Here is a 19,440-nt window from a genome sequence, read left to right as displayed (position 1 = left end):
TAGCTATACTTCAACAGCAAAGAATGCAAAGTTGTATAAATATTGGCTGTTTCTATATGTTCCCTCATATAAAGTATATTTTTTTATTCTCGAATGGATGATCCAAAAGCAGTATTCTATGATTACAATTCTTAAAAAAAAAAAAAAAAAAAAGGAATTACTTATGGAATTTCCCAAGAAAGAGGTCACCTTAAGGCAGGATTAAAGTAAGAAATCTTTTCATTTTCGATTTTTATCCTTACCCTCTAGTTTCTGAACAAAGCAAGTCATTGAGTAGAAAGCTAACAACCTGGTCCAGTATGGATGATGTGACATAACTCTTTACTGGTAAAATCTCTCAAAGGACATTAAAGTCAGCAGCATCATCTTTATATTCAAAGCACAGTACATTTAGTTACTTTAATCTAGGCAGAAAAAAAGTGATAAACTGGTATAAAGATTCAAAATCAGAGGAAATTATCTAAAAACAAAACCGAAAACCTTTACATTTCATTTACTTTCATTGATTAAATACAATTTCTAAAATAATGGATATAAATATATGTGGTCAACTAAAAAGTACAGTACATACTAGAAGGATTACTTAAAATCTCAATGGATTTTAAGAAATGTATAGATATCCCAATTGCTCCAGGGAATATACCTAATAACATATATTTTCATAATTAATAACATGCATTCTGTTAGAGTCACCTTTTGTCTTCATTTAGAATTCTCTGATTTGACATGACTTTGACCTGGCTACATTTCTAAAATTTCTCTCTCATTAGTAAAGTTAGGCTAATGTTTCAGCAGGAGTCAAAAAAATAGCTTCTACTGGTAACCACCTTTTTGCCAGGGGTGAGGGTGGGGCAGCGTACACAGGAAATGGGTGAAATAAGTGAAGGTGATTAAGAGGTACAGACTTCCAATTATAAGATAAATTTGTCAGGGGATGAAAAGTACAGCCTAGAGAATATAGTCAATAATACTGTAATAACTTTGTATGGTACAGATGGTAAAACTATACTTATCATGGTGTCATAATACATATCGATGTTGAATCACTATGTTGTACACCTCAAATTAACATAATATTGTATGTCAATTACAGTTCAATTAAAAATAAATAAATTTAGGGGCACCTGGGTGGCTCAGCTGGTTAAGCGTTCAACTCTTGATTTAGGCTCAGGTCATGATCCTAGGGTTGTGGGATCGAGACCCACGTTGAGGTCTGTGCTGGATATGGAGCCTGCTTAAGATTCTCTCTCTCCCTCTCCCTCTGCCCCTCCCCAACTCACATGTGTGCTCTTAAATAAATAAATACATTTAATAAAATAAAATAAATAGAATATAATGTAAAAAAATAGCTTTTAGTATCCTGATATGAGAAGATAGAAAGATCTAGGCCTGTATAATATGGGGCCAGGATTTAACAGAATCATTGTATATCGTCCAAGATTTTCTTTCTACCTACCAATAGCAGTACATTCTTTTCCCCACAAGATGTTTTATTTTACTTTTGATAATAAAAAAACCTATACTACCTTATAAGACTATAACATATTATTTGTCTCTCAGAAGACCAGGTTAAACATCAAATATAAGAAAAGGAATAACATAAGAAAGTCTTGATGAACAATTAATGTTATGTATCTTCCACAATTTGATATACAAAAAAATCACAACTTAATGTTGAAATCCTACCTTAAGAGATTGTTTGAAAAGCAAAAATCAAATCTTCATTTTTAATCGTGGTACTTTTATGGCAGCTTCTCCAACTTCTTTTGATATATCTACTCCAAGAGGACATCTGCATCACAATCAGACAAATCATATTATTTCAAATATTTGCATCCTGATCTGTCACTATTTGCTTTGAATTCTGACAAACAGTATACATATCTAATGTACAGTTAATCATATGTGATGATGGTTCTTGAATATAAATACAGCAGAAATAATGGGTGAAGAAAAGGCCCGTTCCTTTAACAAGAACGCTAAATTTCATAATTTTTTAAACCACTTTGAGGTATAGTTGACATGTGAAAAGCTATACATCTTTAATGTATACAATTCAATGAGTTTGAGGATTGAGAAGTTTTTGAAAGAAATAGTTCTGCTCTCATACTGTAAATAAATAAAAACTTGAAATAAAAAAAAACAACAACAACAAAAATACCTTATAATTCTCTACAAAGCTGAAAGGGTAAAAACAGTTCACCATACAGCTAAAGTCAAATCTACATCCATTCCTACTTTAGAAATTCTCCAGGTTTTTACTGATTCTTCTTTGAGGTTTTGAAAGCTGGGTTGTTTCTTTTTCCACCTTCCTCTGTCGCTACCGGCAGGAGAGGTCTTAGATCCAACCCTCTTTCTCTGTGCTTTCCCAGTAAATAATTTTGGCCTCAGATTTCTGCTTTTTAGCAACGTTGCCCAATGTAAGGCTTCAACTGGACCCCAATGTGAAAAAAGTCATCACCTCCAGCCTCAACACTGCCACAAGAAGGCAACACTGGATCAGACGTTATATTCTACCTGAGGGTAGGCCATCATCATAGGAGACTCCTTCTGACACAACTAATTAAACTCTGTTCGTTTATAGTCTTAATACTCTGTGGTTCATGTAGCAATAGTTATGGACTAAAATACTGAAAAGTTTTAAAACATTAAATGAAATCATGTGGAAAATAGAATTATAGATTATGAAACATAATCATCCTTTACTATTTTTACTATTCCAGAAATAACTTAGACCAGAACTTGATAACAAATTGAAACACTGTGCTATTCTTTGGAACTCTGATTTGGTAGAGGAAATAAGGCTTTCAGAAAGTAGCTATCTCTTGGCCATTTTTCAGCTGCCTGTGGAGGAGCATACTCACAACCCAGTCTCAGACCTGACTGCTTTTTACACATTTTTCTGAAGTTTCCCAGCATACCAGCTGGTCCTGAGATTGCTTTGATATTGCAAAAGTCCAGGCCATGGACATGGTTTCCATTCTGCTAGTAAATGAGGGTATTCATCATCCCTACCCACCCACCTATTTTTAACCTATGATATGTCAAAATGTTTATGATTTGATACTGTAGCAAAAATATTTATTAAGAAGAAATTTCATGAAATAATATAATCTTTATTCAGGTACCACCAGAATATTGATGAAAACCTCATATATAAAAGGCTTTGAATTTTATACTGCAACTTGCATAGAGATTATAAACGGTACTACATACTTTGGTTCATAGCGGATGCCTTCTGTGTTGTGTAAAATGCCCAAGCCAGCACGCAATCTTTCAATACCATTCCTAAATAAGAATCATTAAAATAAAATAAATAGACCAGGGTTTAAAGGAAGAAGACTTAACATGATGAAATAGAAATTAATATTTACATAATTATGAGTGAAGCACATATATCCTGTGGCTTACCATGCAATCATAATGCCATTGTCAGTGCACAGTCTGGGAGGAGGACATAACAAAGTGCATTGTGTTGCATTTGTTACAATTTCCAGAGCTTTTCGGATATATAGGTTACTTGCAACACCTCCAGATACAACCTGAAGGAATTGAGAAGACCCAAATCAACAAATACTACATAAGGATATGAGCCAAACTGTTAGCTAAACCTGGGGAAAATACAAGCATTATACAATAAGAAAATATTACATTTTGATAGGTGGGGAACAGGCAAGTGATATAGCTATATGATAAAAATTTGGAAGAAAAGAAAATCAATAATTTCAATACCAGCATCACTATTATTTTTATATATATTCTTCTAACATTTTTCTAATTATAATCATAGTACAACAATATGTTAGACCCTGTTGTTTTTACTTATAAGCATTTTTTTCATTTTATATTATTCTTAAAAAGCTATTACCTTTGATATTCACATAATATTCTATTTTGTGAATCTACCATCATTTAAATATTTTCTCATTTTATAAGTTTCAAAAGGATGAAGTTTAAGATACAGTTAAACAGGAAGTTTACCAAGGCTTACATGCAGATTTAAATGGATTTCATCAAAGGAACATAAATTTCAAGGAAACTAGCTTATTTTTCTAAAATAACAGTAACATTTACTGTATTTCATTTCTTATTGCAAACCCACTTTTAAATTCAATAAGAGGCAGCCTTGGAGTTTTTTGCCACACAGTCTGTAAAGATGTCCCATAAAGCTGACATAGAAGCTGTACGAGAAATGGCTGTTAGTATTTATTCTGCATAATTTCATTCTGTCAGGGCTAGCACAGGACATAAAGATATCATATTCTATGCACGGGATCAATTAAGTTCCTAGAAGAAAAATAACATACTATAAAGTGTTACTATTATTGTTAGAGGGGATAACAAAACTTACCAGCACTGCATTACTTTGAGGTAACAAATCTCTCTGCTTGCAAAACAGAATGGCACGATGTGTTCTTTTTGCAATGTGGCACGCTGTTGTGTGCTGTACTGCAGCAGCAATGTGTGCAGCCGAAGACAGGATTTGCCCCTTCTGGATCCCTGCAGAAACGAATAGGTGTTTTTAGGCACAATCCAGGATTACTTATTTTTCCAACTCTACAAATTAGAAATATACCTTCCTCTTTTTCCTTTTGTGTTATTATCTTATCAATAACATGTTGAAGTCCAGTAAAAGAAAAATCACAATTTTTAGCTCGTTGCATGGGAGGTTTGAAATCAAAATGCAGTTTATTTCCTTGTTTGGCCAAATGTTCTATAGCTTTCCCACCACTCATGGTAGAGCACTCAGGATGTTTTATCAAAGAAAGTCTTCTTGCTACCTTTCAAAAACAAACAAAAATTTTGTAATGAGTCATAAGATGGCACATTTTGAAACCAAGGTACAAAGGAAATGAAATTTACTAAAAACAAAACAAAACTGGATGAATAAGGCATGCTATACTTGTACAAATATGGACTATAGCTAGCAAGCCAGTAAAGACAGACTTACTCCTGACAACCTTATCAATAGTGGCCAATCACTGCTTCCCTATCTACTCCTGCTCTTCTATTGGGGATGAAAAATAAGTTTGAAGTTCACAATGACTGCTTAATGATAAACTTCAAATATTAGAACCTGCCCATTTCTTCTAATCATTTCTACTGTTGGCAGCAGGATTTTTGCATATAGCAGTAGGCTCTGTACAATTCAGAAACAAAGAAAAAAGAAACCTGCTTGGTAGTGGTGTCAACAACTGTGATGTTTAATCACAAAACTTTGTGCATCTTTAATGTCTTTATGTTATCTTTATATATCTTATTTCACATTTTTATAGTACTTGGCAATTTCTTTCACGTCTTTTTTGATTAAAAACATAACTGCATCTGCAAACTATTTGAGCCTTTATGTACTAATCTAAACCTCTTACCATTTTATTAATAATGGGTAAGAATCTTTAAAAAACTATGTACTACTCTTTTTCTTTTTTTCTTATTGCATATAAATTTTTTTCAGTCTAATATGTTTATCAGAAATATTTAGATAAATGGTAGTGTAGTGCATCTCTTAATATTTGATTGAAACAGACACCATAACAGAAAAGAGAAATTAATTCTTTAATGATTACCTTGTCAAGCATGTCACCTGGTGCTATGTCCAAAGATTTTCCCAGAAGCAGAAAATCTGAAACTCCTCTAACTAATGCCAATAGACAATGACCTCCAGAAATCAAAAGAACTAAAAAGGGAAATTCTACTTTATTTAATAACCTAATAGTAAGTGCATGAGCCTCCATATGATGAATGGGAATAAAGGGTTTCTTTAATTGGTCTACCAGTTGTAAGCTAAATGATAAGCCTACGCCCAAGCTTAAAGCAAGTCCTGGTTTGACGGTAGTTGCAATTGCTGAGAGTTCACTTGGAGAGACTTTACTGGTAGAGAGAGCTTCTTGCACTATTCGTTGAATATTTTCTCTGTGAAGCTGTTGAGCTACTGGAGGAACAATTCCACCTGTTCTGGGGAAAAAACAAACAAACAGCTTTTTGTAATTTTAAGATTGTGAAAATAGACTAAGAAAAGTTTTGTATTAGGGCTGAAGGCATGTTTTCAAATTAATCATTATACAGCTAAAAATGTTAGTCATACATTCAAATATGTGTGCCTTATAAAGCAACACAATATAAGAATTCAATATGCAGGGATTAAGGGTGTAATGTCTCTGACTTCAAAATTGTACACAACAGGGGCGCCTGGGTGGCTCAGTCGGTTAAGCGGCCGACTTCGGCTCAGGTCATGATCTCGCGGTCCGTGAATTCGAGCCCCGTGTTGGGCTCTGTGCTGACAGCTCAGAGCCTGGAGCCTGTTTCAGATTCTGTGATTCCCTCTCTCTGACCCTCCCCCATTCATGCTCTGTCTCTCTCTGTCTCAAAAATAAATAAACGTTAAAAAAAAATTTAAAAAAATTGTACACAACAAATTCCTATGGATTTGTTAATATACGGAATCACCAAAATAATCTTAAGAAGCATTCTAATGAAGATATCTTGAACAAGAAAAGGCCAGGATAAAACTGGATTTTAGAAAAATTATCTCTCTGAAGACAGGGAGATTTTTTTTAAGGTTATTATAAAAGTATTTGTGTAAGATGATTACATCTTATACTATGTGATCATGGGAAGTGAAAGAATGGGGAAGAGAGCCTTGAAAACTGTTAAGTTAGACTGGATATAAGGGGAAAGGGGACCAAGGCATCCAAGATGATTCAGATATTCAGCTGGAATGACTGGGAGAAAAGAAATATTAACAGAGAGAAACATGAAGACAGTTTTGTAAAGAAGGTGAGTTTATTTTTAAACATGTTGCACTTGATTAAGGTCATGGCAGGACAGTAGACAGCTTGCAACCTTGAAATACAGTGTGGGAATCTAGTGCTTAGAGCTGATCGTTTTGATTTTTGGTCTATGTAGGACAAACAGTGGATAACCACTCCAAATGTCAAGAGTAAATAAGTAGTTGCTAGAAAAATTTTGCCAGAATGAGACTGACTTACAATCATAAAGGCAGAGCAATAAAATATAGGGTCTACAAAATATACCTCTAACCTCAAAAAAAATCTTTGAATATTTGATGCTGCTAGTTCTAGACATAGAAGTGAAAATCCTAGGGTGCCTGGGTGGCTCAGTCAGGTAAGTGTCTGACTCTTGGTTTTGGCTCAGGTCATGATCTCATGGTTCATGGGTTCAAGCGCTGCATCGGGCTCTGTGCTGACAGTGTGGAGCTTGCTTGGGATTCTCTCTCTGCCCCTCCCCCACTCTCTCTTGCATGTGCACACTTTCTCTTAAAATAAATAAACTAAAAAAAAAAGAAAGAAAATCATCAGTAAGAACATTCAATTAATATTTATTTAACTGAGATGCCTGGGTGGCTCAGTCAGTTAAGCATCTGACTTCAGCTCAGGTCATGATTTCGTGGTCTATGAGTTCAAGCCCCGCGTCTGGCTCTGTGCTGACAGCTCAGAGCCTGGAGCCTGCTTCAGATTCTGTGTCTTCCCCTCTCTCTGCCCCTCCCCCTCATGCTCTGTCTCTCTCTGTCTCCCAAAAATGAATAAACGTTAAAAAAATTTTTTTTAATTTACTTAAACAGTTATAATATGTATTGTGTCAGGTAATGAGGGAAACAAAAGAAACCATCTTATTTCAACACATCCACATAGTAATACTATTTTCTTTATTTTTTTTTTTTTTTTTTTTTTTTGCTGGTTGTTTTTAGTTTGTTTGTTTTTAAGTTTATTTATTTTGTTAGAGGGAGATAGAGGCAGGGAGAGAGGGAGAGAGAGAATCCCAAGCAAACTCCACGCTGTCAGTGCAGAGCCGGACATGGGGCTCAAACTCATGAACTCTGAGATCATAACCTGAGCCAAAATCAAGAGTCAGACACTTAACCGACTCAGCCACTCAGGCGCCCCATATTTGCCTCAGTTCTTCAGAGCTACTTTTTCTCTTATATTCTTCAACTCTGTTAATGGCATCAAACCTCCTAATCACTTGGGTTTCAGGTTTCATCTTTATCTCCTTTATCTCACTGTCCACATTAAATATATCACCATTCCCAAGTTCAAAAACTCTCATTATCTCAGTCTATTCAAAGTCTACTAACTGCAGTTCCCCCAGACAGATTTTCTGATCCTTGGAGTCTATTCTATATTGTATTACCAGAAAATAAAGCACAATGCTGACCCCATAACTCTCCTACTCAAAAGTGTTTACTTTATTGAAATTTAGGTGACTTTAAGTGCAAATCCTCTCCCTCCCACTTCTTTCTTCCTTCTCCCACTTGCTTACCTCCCTTCCTTTCTGGGCATCTTCTATATATTTTACCTTCAAAGGATTATGCTAGCTAAGGACCAGAGACAAAAGAGATGAATAAAACCATGGCTTTATTCTCAAAAGAATTAATTTGTACACAGTATGGAGAGTAGGTAATTGAGTGACCAAAAAGCTAACAAAGAGGCAGGAAAAACATCTGGCCTCAAAGCTGGAGCCAAATGTTGCCAGGAAACTGTAGGATTTCAATAAATGCAGAGATGAGCTGTGCAGATGGTACCATAGTTTGCTTGCCTGTGTATTCCTCTCAAGTAACCTATGCACTAACTAAACTGAATGTCCGGTATTTTCTCACCTCTTTGCCTTCACTATGATGCTTACTCGTACAACAATATTTTTTTCATCTCCATTCATTGAAGGCCTATTTTTCAAGGCCACTAATACCTGCAACATATCAGATGCTACTCTGGGTTATCAAGGCATGGTATAGTGATTAATACAGACACAGCCCCTGTCACCATAGAGCTTAGAGTCTATTTGGGGAAAGAGTATACATAAGTAAACAAATGTAAAAATTATCAAAAGGATGATGAAGAAGATAAGCAGGGTGAGATAACATGCAATTAACATGGTAGGAGTACTTACTTTAGATAAAGTGGTTAGGAGAGGCCTTTCTGTGCAGTTAACATTTCCACGTTCAAATGTCCAGAACTCTCAGAAATACTGAAAGAACCATGGAACTGGGGCATGGTAGTAACACTTACTGTTTGCACTGGTTTCATACTTTATGCTGTCTTGTACTGTATGTTGTATGTTTCCTTTCAGGTCTATATATGATGAGATTAGGTGAGGCTCCTTGAAGGTAAGGACTTTCTAGTACTTCACCACGCCTTATTAATGCCTGCTGCAGTCCCTTTTACATAGTGTGTAACTCTTAGAGGCCTATTCTGTCTCTTCACATATATTATTTCTATTATGCTCCCCACAATCCTGTAAGGGAAGCATTATCTTTCCCATTTTACAGATATGAAAACATAATCAGAGAGGGTAAGGAACTTGCCTAAAATCAGAGCCAATACCAAGCACCTAATTCATAATTCAAATATAGGTCTGTGATCTCAAAATACCAACCTTTTTCACTACGCAGATGTTATAAGTTGATGGCCTGAAGGCATATTTTATCTGTTCAGTATTTTAATATAGTTCAAGCTAGCTACTAATTTAAAAAATCTGGAGATATTACAGTTACATTCTGGATTTCCATTTTCTTTAGAAAATTCTGATGATCAAATAACACAGGGCCTACATTTCTGCATGGCAACAATTGGCTGGAGCTGAGTGGTGACCCCCTCCAGATATCTTCCACTTTATATCCAGCCCACTTATCTATATAACCCGACTGGTGGTCCTCTGCAAACAGATGAGTTTATAAACCTTGCACCATTCTGTGGTTTAATACAGCAGTATATTATTTATTTGTCAACATGAGTTTTATGTATACATGTGAATAGGAATTTTTTTTTTCCAGTGATCAACACAGGTTAGAGGTAGGGTCATACTCTCCAAGGACTTCAGTCGAGACCAAGAAACATACAGCTGAGCAAAAGAAGAGAAATTACTGAGGAGAAATCATAGATAAATATCGGAGTTGGGAATGAGTTTAGGTTTTTTTGGCAACAGGATTAGCTAAAGTTGGACTTTATTGTGGAGAGCCTTAGAAACCAGGTTGAAGGGCTTCAGGTTTTCTACAGCAGTTATTAGAAGTTTTCACACAAAAGAAATGAGCTCTTAAAACTGAGCTTTTATATATACTGAGCTTTTAGAAAAGAATTATTTTATTTTACTTCCCCCCCCCCCCCCCCAAAATTGGGAACTACAAAGATAATGTCTACTTACTTTAAATGAACTTCAGTTTGGGAATGTATTGCTTCTCCCAAAACATTTCCAGTTTCATCCACCACAGCAGCTGCCGTATCATCACAACTGGTTTCAATCCCCAATACTAGTTTATGAAGAAATACTTTTCCAGGACGAAAATTAAAACTTCTTAAAAATTCATAAATTTCCCTTCTTGATGGTTTAGAAAAAACTCCTGCTGCCTTATTCAATATTAGCATACTTACTCTATAGATAATTCCTGGAAAAGAAATGAAGAAACAATTATTGGGAATGGACATTGACCACTAACCCATTTAGGTAAGCAAAATTCTAAAAAACTTGATTTATTTTTCAATATAATAATTTTGTAAAATTATAGGAAAGTTTTGGAAAAGTTAGCAAAAATTTTTAAAGGCTGTAGCAACCCATTAATATCAATGACAGTAGGAATGAATATAATGTTCTTTAAGGGGGAAAACAGGGAAGTCAGATATGAAATTTTTTAGTATTACTATCACGCTGTTCTTAGCAAACTATTCATTATTCTTTATAAAACAGCTAATAGTCGCATGGATAGTTATCTGAAAAGTGCTATTTATTGTTTGATAGCTATTAACTAAGATAGAATTGGTTTTAAAAAATAATAAAGGCAAGACAGAACAAATAAAAATAAATGCATTCTATTTCCTGAAAATATCTTTCAAAATAAAAATTGATAATTTAGTTTGAAAACAAGAATTCACATTAAAGACACACATTTTAGTCATCTACTTTGGAAACAAGTGTTCTTATGAAGCTCATCTTAAAAGAACCACTTCTTATCTAAAACAACTGCAACCTAATACCCATTTTATCCATTAATTTCAATTTCTCTAACTCAATCTCCATTTTACCACAAGTTTATCATAATAAGGATCTCCTCCAAATCCCTTTTCCCCCCCTCACATAAAAGCAGTCCATCACTAAAGCACCCTGGTATCTTCACACTTCCAAGTATCTAGTTTCATGACTCTAAATCATCTGTCCTAGAACTTTCTGGATGCTTAAGGAGGTCCTTTCCCTACACACTAATGGACAAAATGGGTAAATGAGAGAATATTGGAATTTTTATTGTTCCACTGGGGCAAACGGCATCCAGGGATGAGAGTGATGAAAAACCTCGCAGAGGGGAGTGGTGGGGAATGTAGCACAGAAAGACACACCTGGAGAACTTTGCAGTCACAAAACCCACGCCAGGCTGCCTGTGCTGAGCATTTGTCTTTGGGCCAAGAAGACTCCCAAGTGAACCCAGGGAAATTGGCCAGTACCAATCTCTGTTGTAGGAAGGCGAAGGGCTTCTACTGGAATCGTTCTTCCAGGCACACGAAAGAACCAGTAAGAGAGGGGTGAGCAATTTCACCCACCTTCCTCGTGAATGACAGTAGCTAGTAGAGGCGTCCTTTCCCTAGCAAAGTCAGTCGCTGTGTTATTGCAGGAGGCAGAGACCGACCTTGTCGCCCCGGAAGTGATGTCATCAACACAGTCCCGCGTCTCGTCTCCAGGACTAGCTGCTATAAACCTAGAGGGCGTTACACTTAATTCAGTTAAAAAAAAAAAAAGTATAAATGCTGTCTTTGTCCAAGATTCAGTGCGTGTACTCACGCGCTTCCCTTAGATTTGTAGTAACAAGACTTTTACAACATCACACGGCTAATGACCGATCTAGCGGAGGCCGAACGCAGATTTGTCTGACTACACAGCATTAAGTTCTAAACACTACGCTACACTAAAAGACAATTTTGTTTGTCTTTGGCTGGAATTTGGACGCCACTGTAAGAAAAGGATGGAGATTATTCGTCATTCCATTTTAGAGGAACTATCATCAAATCTAAAAGTTGTGGCCTGAAACAGTACTTTCAGAAGCAGAGTGGAAAGTAGGGACGACACCAAGGACTTGATTGTACAAAGTTCCGAGGGAACGGAAGCGCTTCTGATCGGATAGTCTAAACCGTTACTCCCGCTTTTTGGAGTAGAAGGTGTGGGGCTAGTCCGTTTTTGTGATTAAAAAGAGGAGAAGGAGATGGTACATATTCACTTAACATTGAAAAATTATCCTATTTTCGCAATGCATTGGATGGTTTTTGCTTACTATGTATGCAGACTTCAGAGTAATATGTACTCATATTCTTGGACCTTTTTCAGTTTTTTTTTTAATTACTATTATTGGTATGTAAACTTGTTGTCATTTGTATGAATAGATTTATCCCAAAAGGCTCTCTTCTTCCCTGCTAGACCTTAAGTTTTACTAAGCAAGGACTTCATATATGCAAGGTTCGATAGGCTGTCACGTATATCTGCATCTTGAATGGCAAGAAGCTCTTGGTGTAAAAGAAGTGAATCATGGTTGGGAAGTCACAGTTAGAGTCTAGCAATAAGACACAAATATATATATTCATAATTACCAGAATGTTATTGAGGTTTTTTTTTTAGGTGGAACTGATGCTTTCAAAAATTTCACTTATGGTAATAGCAGCTAATTAACAATAAAGTGGCACTTTTGTTGTACCAGGCAGTGTTGCAGATTATTTAATCCTCACTACAATAAGGTAGTGAGGTAGCTACTGTCCTTATTTTATAGATGAGAATTTGATGATTTGCAGGTCACACAGCTAGTAAATGCAAAGCTAAGAAGTTAGGCCATATGGTTCTGGAAACTTGTTTCCTTAATTTCTAGAAGAAAAAATAACCCATATTTTCTCTAGTATATGTGGCTGACCCACAAAAAGGAAAAAAGAAAAATTAAGACCAAAAGGTGAAGAAAAATTAGTTATCCTAATTGCAAATGATTTGTTAGAGGTTATTTTATATGCTGAAATCTAGTCTGAACATAAAAACTTTCACATCTGGCATTTTTTTGCAATTTGAATTATGTTCAAGTGTGTCTCAGTGCCCTCCTGTGCAAGAATGTGTCAGGAGATATCCCTTTTGTGTGTGTTGGAATCACTGGTAGATTCTCATCCAGGAACTTTTGGCTAGTGTTGAGTCTTAATGCTGCATTATGTGAAACAGCAGAGCTCTAGGACACAGTAGGAAGGAATTTTATTCTTCCTTTGATTGATTTCATGTGAGTAGCAGAAAGAAAAGGCACTTATACTAATACCACATATTTGGCAAGTGAAGGTACACATTTTCCATCTTCTTTATTGTACTAGCGGAAAAATTATTGGTGGAAAGGTATTTATGCTCTCTGAGATCTGAGCTTCCATATAGATCATTTCATAGTTTGAATGCCACTGGTGGACATTCTCAACAAAATATGACCTAACTACTGTAACTTCCACTTGAATCCAGAGTTCCAACTGAATCGAAACATGCTATTTTGTCAATGCTATTGCCCAAGTTTTCACTTGTAAGCTTTTGAGGAAAATTACATACAGAAGAACCTTTACAATATTCATTTCCTAATTATGTATTACTAAATAGGATTTTATTTTCATTTACCATGTATTTATTGGGTTCTTCCCTTTCAGCTGGGAACTTTATTAGTTGTTGGGGATAAAAGATAAGATTCACTCCCTATCTTCAAGGAACTGAGTCTAATGACGTAATTACAATACAGCATTATTGTATGCATTGAGAGTGGGAAGTTGCTGGGAGAAGGTGGTGTAGCTTGCCACAGATGTATCCACAGCCTAGCAGGACCTGGGTGTGATTACTGGGTTTCAACATCTCATTGTCTTCTAGGCTTGAAATTGGTTTATCAGATCTAGAAGTGACTGGACTCTGGGGTGCTGAGTCCCATGCTCCATCTGCTAAGAAATTGTAAAAACCATAACACTAATGTGTTAATGTATGAGAAATGTAATGATGGAGCTAGGTTACCTAAGCTTGCTGGTCCTTACCTTCTCTGTATTGAGCAAATTACAATGAAAGCAGAATCAAATTACAATCAGATTGTTTGGTAAATATGGAATGAATGCAATAGAAATGAGTTTGGTGCTTCTAATGGTTAATGTTTCAGGCCCGATGCATGTTTCCATTTGAATCACCTGTCTTACATGCTTCATGGGTTGGATTGTGCTAAAAATACGCTATCATTTGCTTTCTCCCTTTTTAAAGAGCTTTTTTTGTTGAAAAATCTTTGATGTGGAACATTCTTTCATTAATGGTAATACTGTCAATCAGGTCTCATCCTTGGAAGATACTTTGCTTTTTACCTTAGTGGCTTAGCCACTATGCTTATTTTACAAATTTACTCAGCTGATTTATTTTATTGTGGTGAAATACATGCAACAAAATTTATCATTTTAACCATTTTTAGGTGTACAGTTCAATGGCATTAAGTATAGTCACATTGTTGTGCAACCGTCTTTACCATCCATCTACAAAACTTTTTCATCTTCCCCAACTGAAACTGTACCCATTAAACACTAATTCTCCATTTCCCCTTCTTGCCAGCCCCTGGAAACCACCGTTCTTTCTGACTACCAAGTACCTCATATAAGTGGGATCATACAATATTTGTCCTTTTGTGACTGGCTTATTTCACTTATTAGCATTAATGTCAAGGTTCAGCCAATGTGGTAGCATGTGTCACAATTTCTTTTAAAGTAGACTAATATTCTATTGTTTGTATATACCACATTTTGTTTATCCATTCATCTGTCAATGGTCACTTCGGTTCTTTTCACCTGCTAACTATAGTGAATAATGCTTCTACAGACATGGATTGTATAAATATCTTTTCAAATCCCTGCTTTCACTTCTCTTGGGTACATATCCAGAATTGGAACTACTGGATCATATGGTAAATCTGTTCAATGTTTTGAGAAATTGCCAGATCCAAACGGTCTCAGTTTTCAAGTGTGTGGGGTATGTATATTTTCGGCAGGGGAGGGAAAGGGTAAATTTTTTTGTTACTCCCATATGTTAAGTGCCGTAACAGAAACATAGGATTTGATAATTCATAGGAGGGACCTATGTTTCAAAGCAGAATCACTGTATAAGGTTTTTATGTAGTATGTGGTATACTGGCATTTTCTCAGAAATGCCAGTTAAATCATCTGGCTTTTCTGTTCCCATTTAAGAAATTGTAACATGAATAATGCATGCTTATCTTCTTTTTTTTTTTTTAATTTTTTTTCAACGTTTATTTATTTTTGGGACAGAGAGAGACAGAGCATGAACGGGGGAGGGGCAGAGAGAGAGGGAGACACAGAATCGGAAACAGGCTCCAGGCTCTGAGCCATCAGCCCAGAGCCTGACGCGGGGCTCGAACTCACGGACCACGAGATCGTGACCTGGCTGAAGTCGGACACTTAACCAACTGCGCCACCCAGGCGCCCCTTGCATGCTTATCTTCTTGATAATATGCTCAAGTTTTTCTTTTTGTTTTGTTTTTTTTTTTCAGAATCTGAATGTTTTCCAAAAAGTGTTGTCAATAGAAATTTTTTAATACATTATTTGGAAAATCAGAGATTTAAATACTATAAAATTCCTGTCATAAGAACAGTTCATTGTACAGTGTTAATGCAGTTTGCTATAGTTCTTATAATTGAGAACTTATTTTTATCAATATAATTATACAGTTAGAGTGAACATAGTGATAAACTTGGCCTATCTGCTAAACTTAGAATTATATAGAACTTCAGTGCTACAGGCTGAGCCACTTCCATAATGATTAGTTGATTATTAACGGCTTAAACGAGTTAAGAAATGGAACTAAACTACTATGCTTAACATAGAATCTGAATATATTTCTACTAAACTGTTTTAGTTATGAAATATTTCAGATTATGAAAGTGTCAAGAATACTATAATCAACTTCTGTGAACCCAACCCTCATTCAAGAGAAAAAACATCACCCAAAGCAGTTGAAGCCTTCTGTATGCTATTTACCTAAGATATTCAGTATTCTAAACTTGAGTTTATAATTCTCCTGTGTTCATTTGAAGTGAAATGAAAAATTTTAAACCCCAAATATGAAACTACCTGCTGAATCATTTTTAACTGGAACTGAAATTGTGGACTAAAATAAAAACCTGAGGCCTTTCATAGATCTTCTTTTTGACATTAGGCAAAATGAAGGTTTATCTTTGCTATTCTCTTACCTACCTTCTTTCCCTGCCCAGTGCTACTCCAAACTACCTTCTAGATTGTTTTACTTAGACCTGTCTTCCCAGTACTGCACCTGTTTACATTTTCTACATCAACATGTAATATCCATGAAAGTAATTTTAAAATTACTTTTAGGGGCGCCTGGGTGGCGCAGTCGGTTAAGCGTCCGACTTCAGCCAGGTCACGATCTCGCGGTCCATGAGTTTGAGCCCGGCGTCAGGCTCTGGGCTGATGGCTCGGAGCCTGGAGCCTGTTTCCGATTCTGTGTCTCCCTCTCTCTCTGCCCCTCCCCCGTTCATGCTCTGTCTCTCTCTGTCCCAAAAATAAATAAACGTTGAAAAAAAATTACTTTTATATCTGTCCTATTAGAAGGATTACAAAACTGCCCTGGTCTATACTGGGTTGCTGTATTTGTCTTCTTCAGGATTAGCACGAGTATTCTGGCATCATATTTACTGGTAACATATTAATAAAGAAGATATAGGAGAAATATATTGCATGGCAGTCAAGATTCAACTTGAGCTAGACAAGATAAATTAACAGGTTAAAACTTAACAAGATGGGGTTCCACAGGAAAAAGAAATCTTAGACTTGGCTTAATAAATCCATTAAGTATGTGAAGGGAAAGCCATCATTTAATGATACTACATGTTGGAGAGTTGAGGTTTTCGTGACTGTAAGGTGAATCAGTGGCATGTGGCTGTCAAAATAGCTAAAGTATGAAGTTATATTAAAAAGGGCGGGAGGGGAGCGCCTGGGTGGCTCAGTCGGTTAAGCGTCCAACTTGGGCTCAGGTCATGATCTCGCAGTCTGTGGGTTCGAGCCCCGCGTCGGGCTCTGTGTTGACAGCTCAGAGCCTGGAGCCTGTTTCAGATTCTGTGTCTCCCTCTTTCCCTGACCCTCCCCTGTTCATGCTCTCTGTCTCAAAAATAAATAAATGTTAAAAAAAATTTTTTAAAAAAGGGCAGGGGGGAGGAAGGGAATCCAGAATATGGAAAGCGGTACTGTTGTAGTGACATCACATCTTATCACCTCCTGTAGTTAGCTCTAGTGCCATATAATAATGAACTGCAACTCAGAACAGCATTACCAGGATAGCAGGAGAAATCTGAAACAGTATCAGTTGGAAAATGGTGAAGGCTCTGGTAATGTTTATTCAGTGCTGCTGATAACAGTTTAAAAGTTAAACAATTGAAGCCTTATGTAGAATAAGGATAGATTTTGGTCAATTTAAAACAAGTTATAAATTCCATTACAAAAATGCAGCCTTGTAAGTTTAAATCCTCTTTTATTAGCATTAATGCAGAAATGAATGGTGGTGTGGCAGTTAATGAAAACTCAAGGTATGGTAAGGGGTTGAAATTACATAGCCTCCTAGGTCTTTTCCAACTCTTAGCATCACGTAACTCCACAAGGGTAATTCATGCAAACATTAGTTAAGGAGATATTATGCCCTTTAGGATCCTTATAGTTTAATAGACCATAGTGCCATAAATCTAAGAAATACAGTCCTATGCTTAAGAAAAAAAGAGGGGAGGGAAGGTGGGGCAGGTCAAAAAGACACAGAAGCCAACCTGGAAATTACCATTGCAAACTCTGACTTCCAAAGGCCAAATATGGAGGACAATTTAAACAACAAATTAATAATGATGATAATGGATTGTAAACCAAAGAATAAGATATCTGTAGGTCCAAAATTATATAAGTGATTGAATAAATAAATGGAGAAGAGAAAAATCTTCCTTACAGAATCCAATAAATAAATGTAGGGGAAATGAGGCAAATAGAAAATCACCATGGAACTCCACAGTAATAGATGTTGCAGGAAACATTCATCAATGAACGCTGAAATTAGTGGTACTTCTGAGCTCATGCATATTTAGAAACTGCCACCGTTTCCTGACTTGAAATTAGGAGCAATTACAGCATTAGCAGTTAGTTTTGTTCCAAATAACAAGTCATTATGGAATTTTTTTTTTAAAGTTTGTTTTTTATATTAAACAGTTTAAACTTGTGAAATTGGGAAGTTTGCATATTTAACACAACCATTCACCTAGTGTTAAGACCAAAAAAGCATATCCCAAATTTGACCACTACTCACCACTTCATCAGCCATTTCCCTAGTCTGAGCTACCTGTTGTATGTAGTTTGCCAACTATTCCTCCTGCCTCCTATTCCTTTACACTCTATTCTCAACATTAGCCAGTAACCTTTAAAATAAAATCAGATCCCTTTAATCTCTAATATAAAACCATCCAATGGCCTTGTCAAGCTTAGAAAAAATTTGCTTATAACCTTGGTCAATACAGCTCTATATGATCTGACCCACACCTACCTCTCTGACCTCATTTGTTAGCATTCTCATCCTCCTTGTTTATTACTCCTTGCTAGTCCCAGTGGCTGTCTTGTTTTTCCTCAAAAACACACCCTTATTCCTGCCCCAGAGCTTTTAATATTATCATTACCTACACTGGGAAGCCTCTTTCCCCAGATGTTTGTACTGCTTGCTCCTTTAGGTCTAAATATCACCTTACGAACATTAGGGAAGACCTTTCTGAGGTAGACTCCCCTGCCTTTCACCTGCTTAATTTTTTTCCCATGGCATTTATCACTACATGAAATGATATGTATTTTTGACTCATTTATTATGTTCTCCAATTTGAATATAAGCTTATTAAGGGAAAAGATTTTAATAAGCTTATATTCAAATTGGAGAACATATAATAAATGAGTCAAAAATAATGTCTTGCTTGCAAACTGTATCCACAATACCTAAAACAATACCCACAACAGAGTGGGCCCTCTGAATAAATATTTTTAAAACATTATAGGATGAAGAGTGGGGGAAGCAGAAGGCCTGCATTAACAGAAGATTTCTATCTCTGAAGTCTGTGCAAAAAGTAAGCCTTTTGAGGTAAACTTTAAAATGAAGAAAAAGAGGAGCACCTAGGTGGCTCAGTCGGTTAAACACCCAACTTTGGCTCAGGTCATGATCTCACGGTTCACGAGTTTGAGCCCCGTGTCGGGCTCTGTGCTGACAGCTCAGAGTCTGGAGCCTGCTTCAGCTTTTGTGTCTCCCTCTCTCTCTATCTCTCTCCTGCTCGCACTCTGTCTCTTTTTCTCAAAAATAAATAAGCATGAAAAAAAATTAAAATGAAGAAAAACAAAGCAACATTTTTAACTACCTTAATGAAATTCAGTTGC

The 19,440-nt window shown here is 36.2% G+C and overlaps 1 protein-coding gene across 2 annotated transcripts; it reads right to left on the bottom strand.

The window, feature by feature from the left end:
- Positions 1-242: 242 nt before the first annotated feature.
- OSGEPL1 (O-sialoglycoprotein endopeptidase like 1) lies at positions 243-12,879 on the bottom strand. 2 transcript variants are annotated; one of them, XM_047870278.1, is made up of 9 exons: positions 11,343-12,879; positions 10,159-10,399; positions 5,568-5,955; positions 4,577-4,781; positions 4,352-4,500; positions 3,412-3,542; positions 3,217-3,288; positions 1,687-1,792; positions 243-404 (listed from the first exon to the last, which is right to left on the bottom strand). In XM_047870278.1, the coding sequence occupies exons 2-8, from the start codon at positions 10,377-10,379 to the stop codon at positions 1,714-1,716; spliced, it is 1,245 nt and encodes a 414-aa protein (XP_047726234.1). In that variant the 5' UTR covers positions 10,380-10,399; positions 11,343-12,879; the 3' UTR covers positions 243-404; positions 1,687-1,713. The 2 variants fall into 2 exon arrangements, with proteins under 2 accessions (XP_047726234.1, XP_047726235.1); XM_047870279.1 differs by lacking the exon at positions 11,343-12,879 and having other exon boundaries at positions 5,568-5,950; positions 10,159-10,292.
- Positions 12,880-19,440: the final 6,561 nt, after the last annotated feature.

This window comes from Prionailurus viverrinus, chromosome C1 (assembly GCF_022837055.1).
Source record: "Prionailurus viverrinus isolate Anna chromosome C1, UM_Priviv_1.0, whole genome shotgun sequence".
Classification (NCBI taxonomy): domain Eukaryota; kingdom Metazoa; phylum Chordata; class Mammalia; order Carnivora; family Felidae; genus Prionailurus; species Prionailurus viverrinus.
The sequence above is the reverse complement of the archived record's forward strand: the minus strand, read 5'-3'. Positions and strand labels throughout refer to the sequence as shown.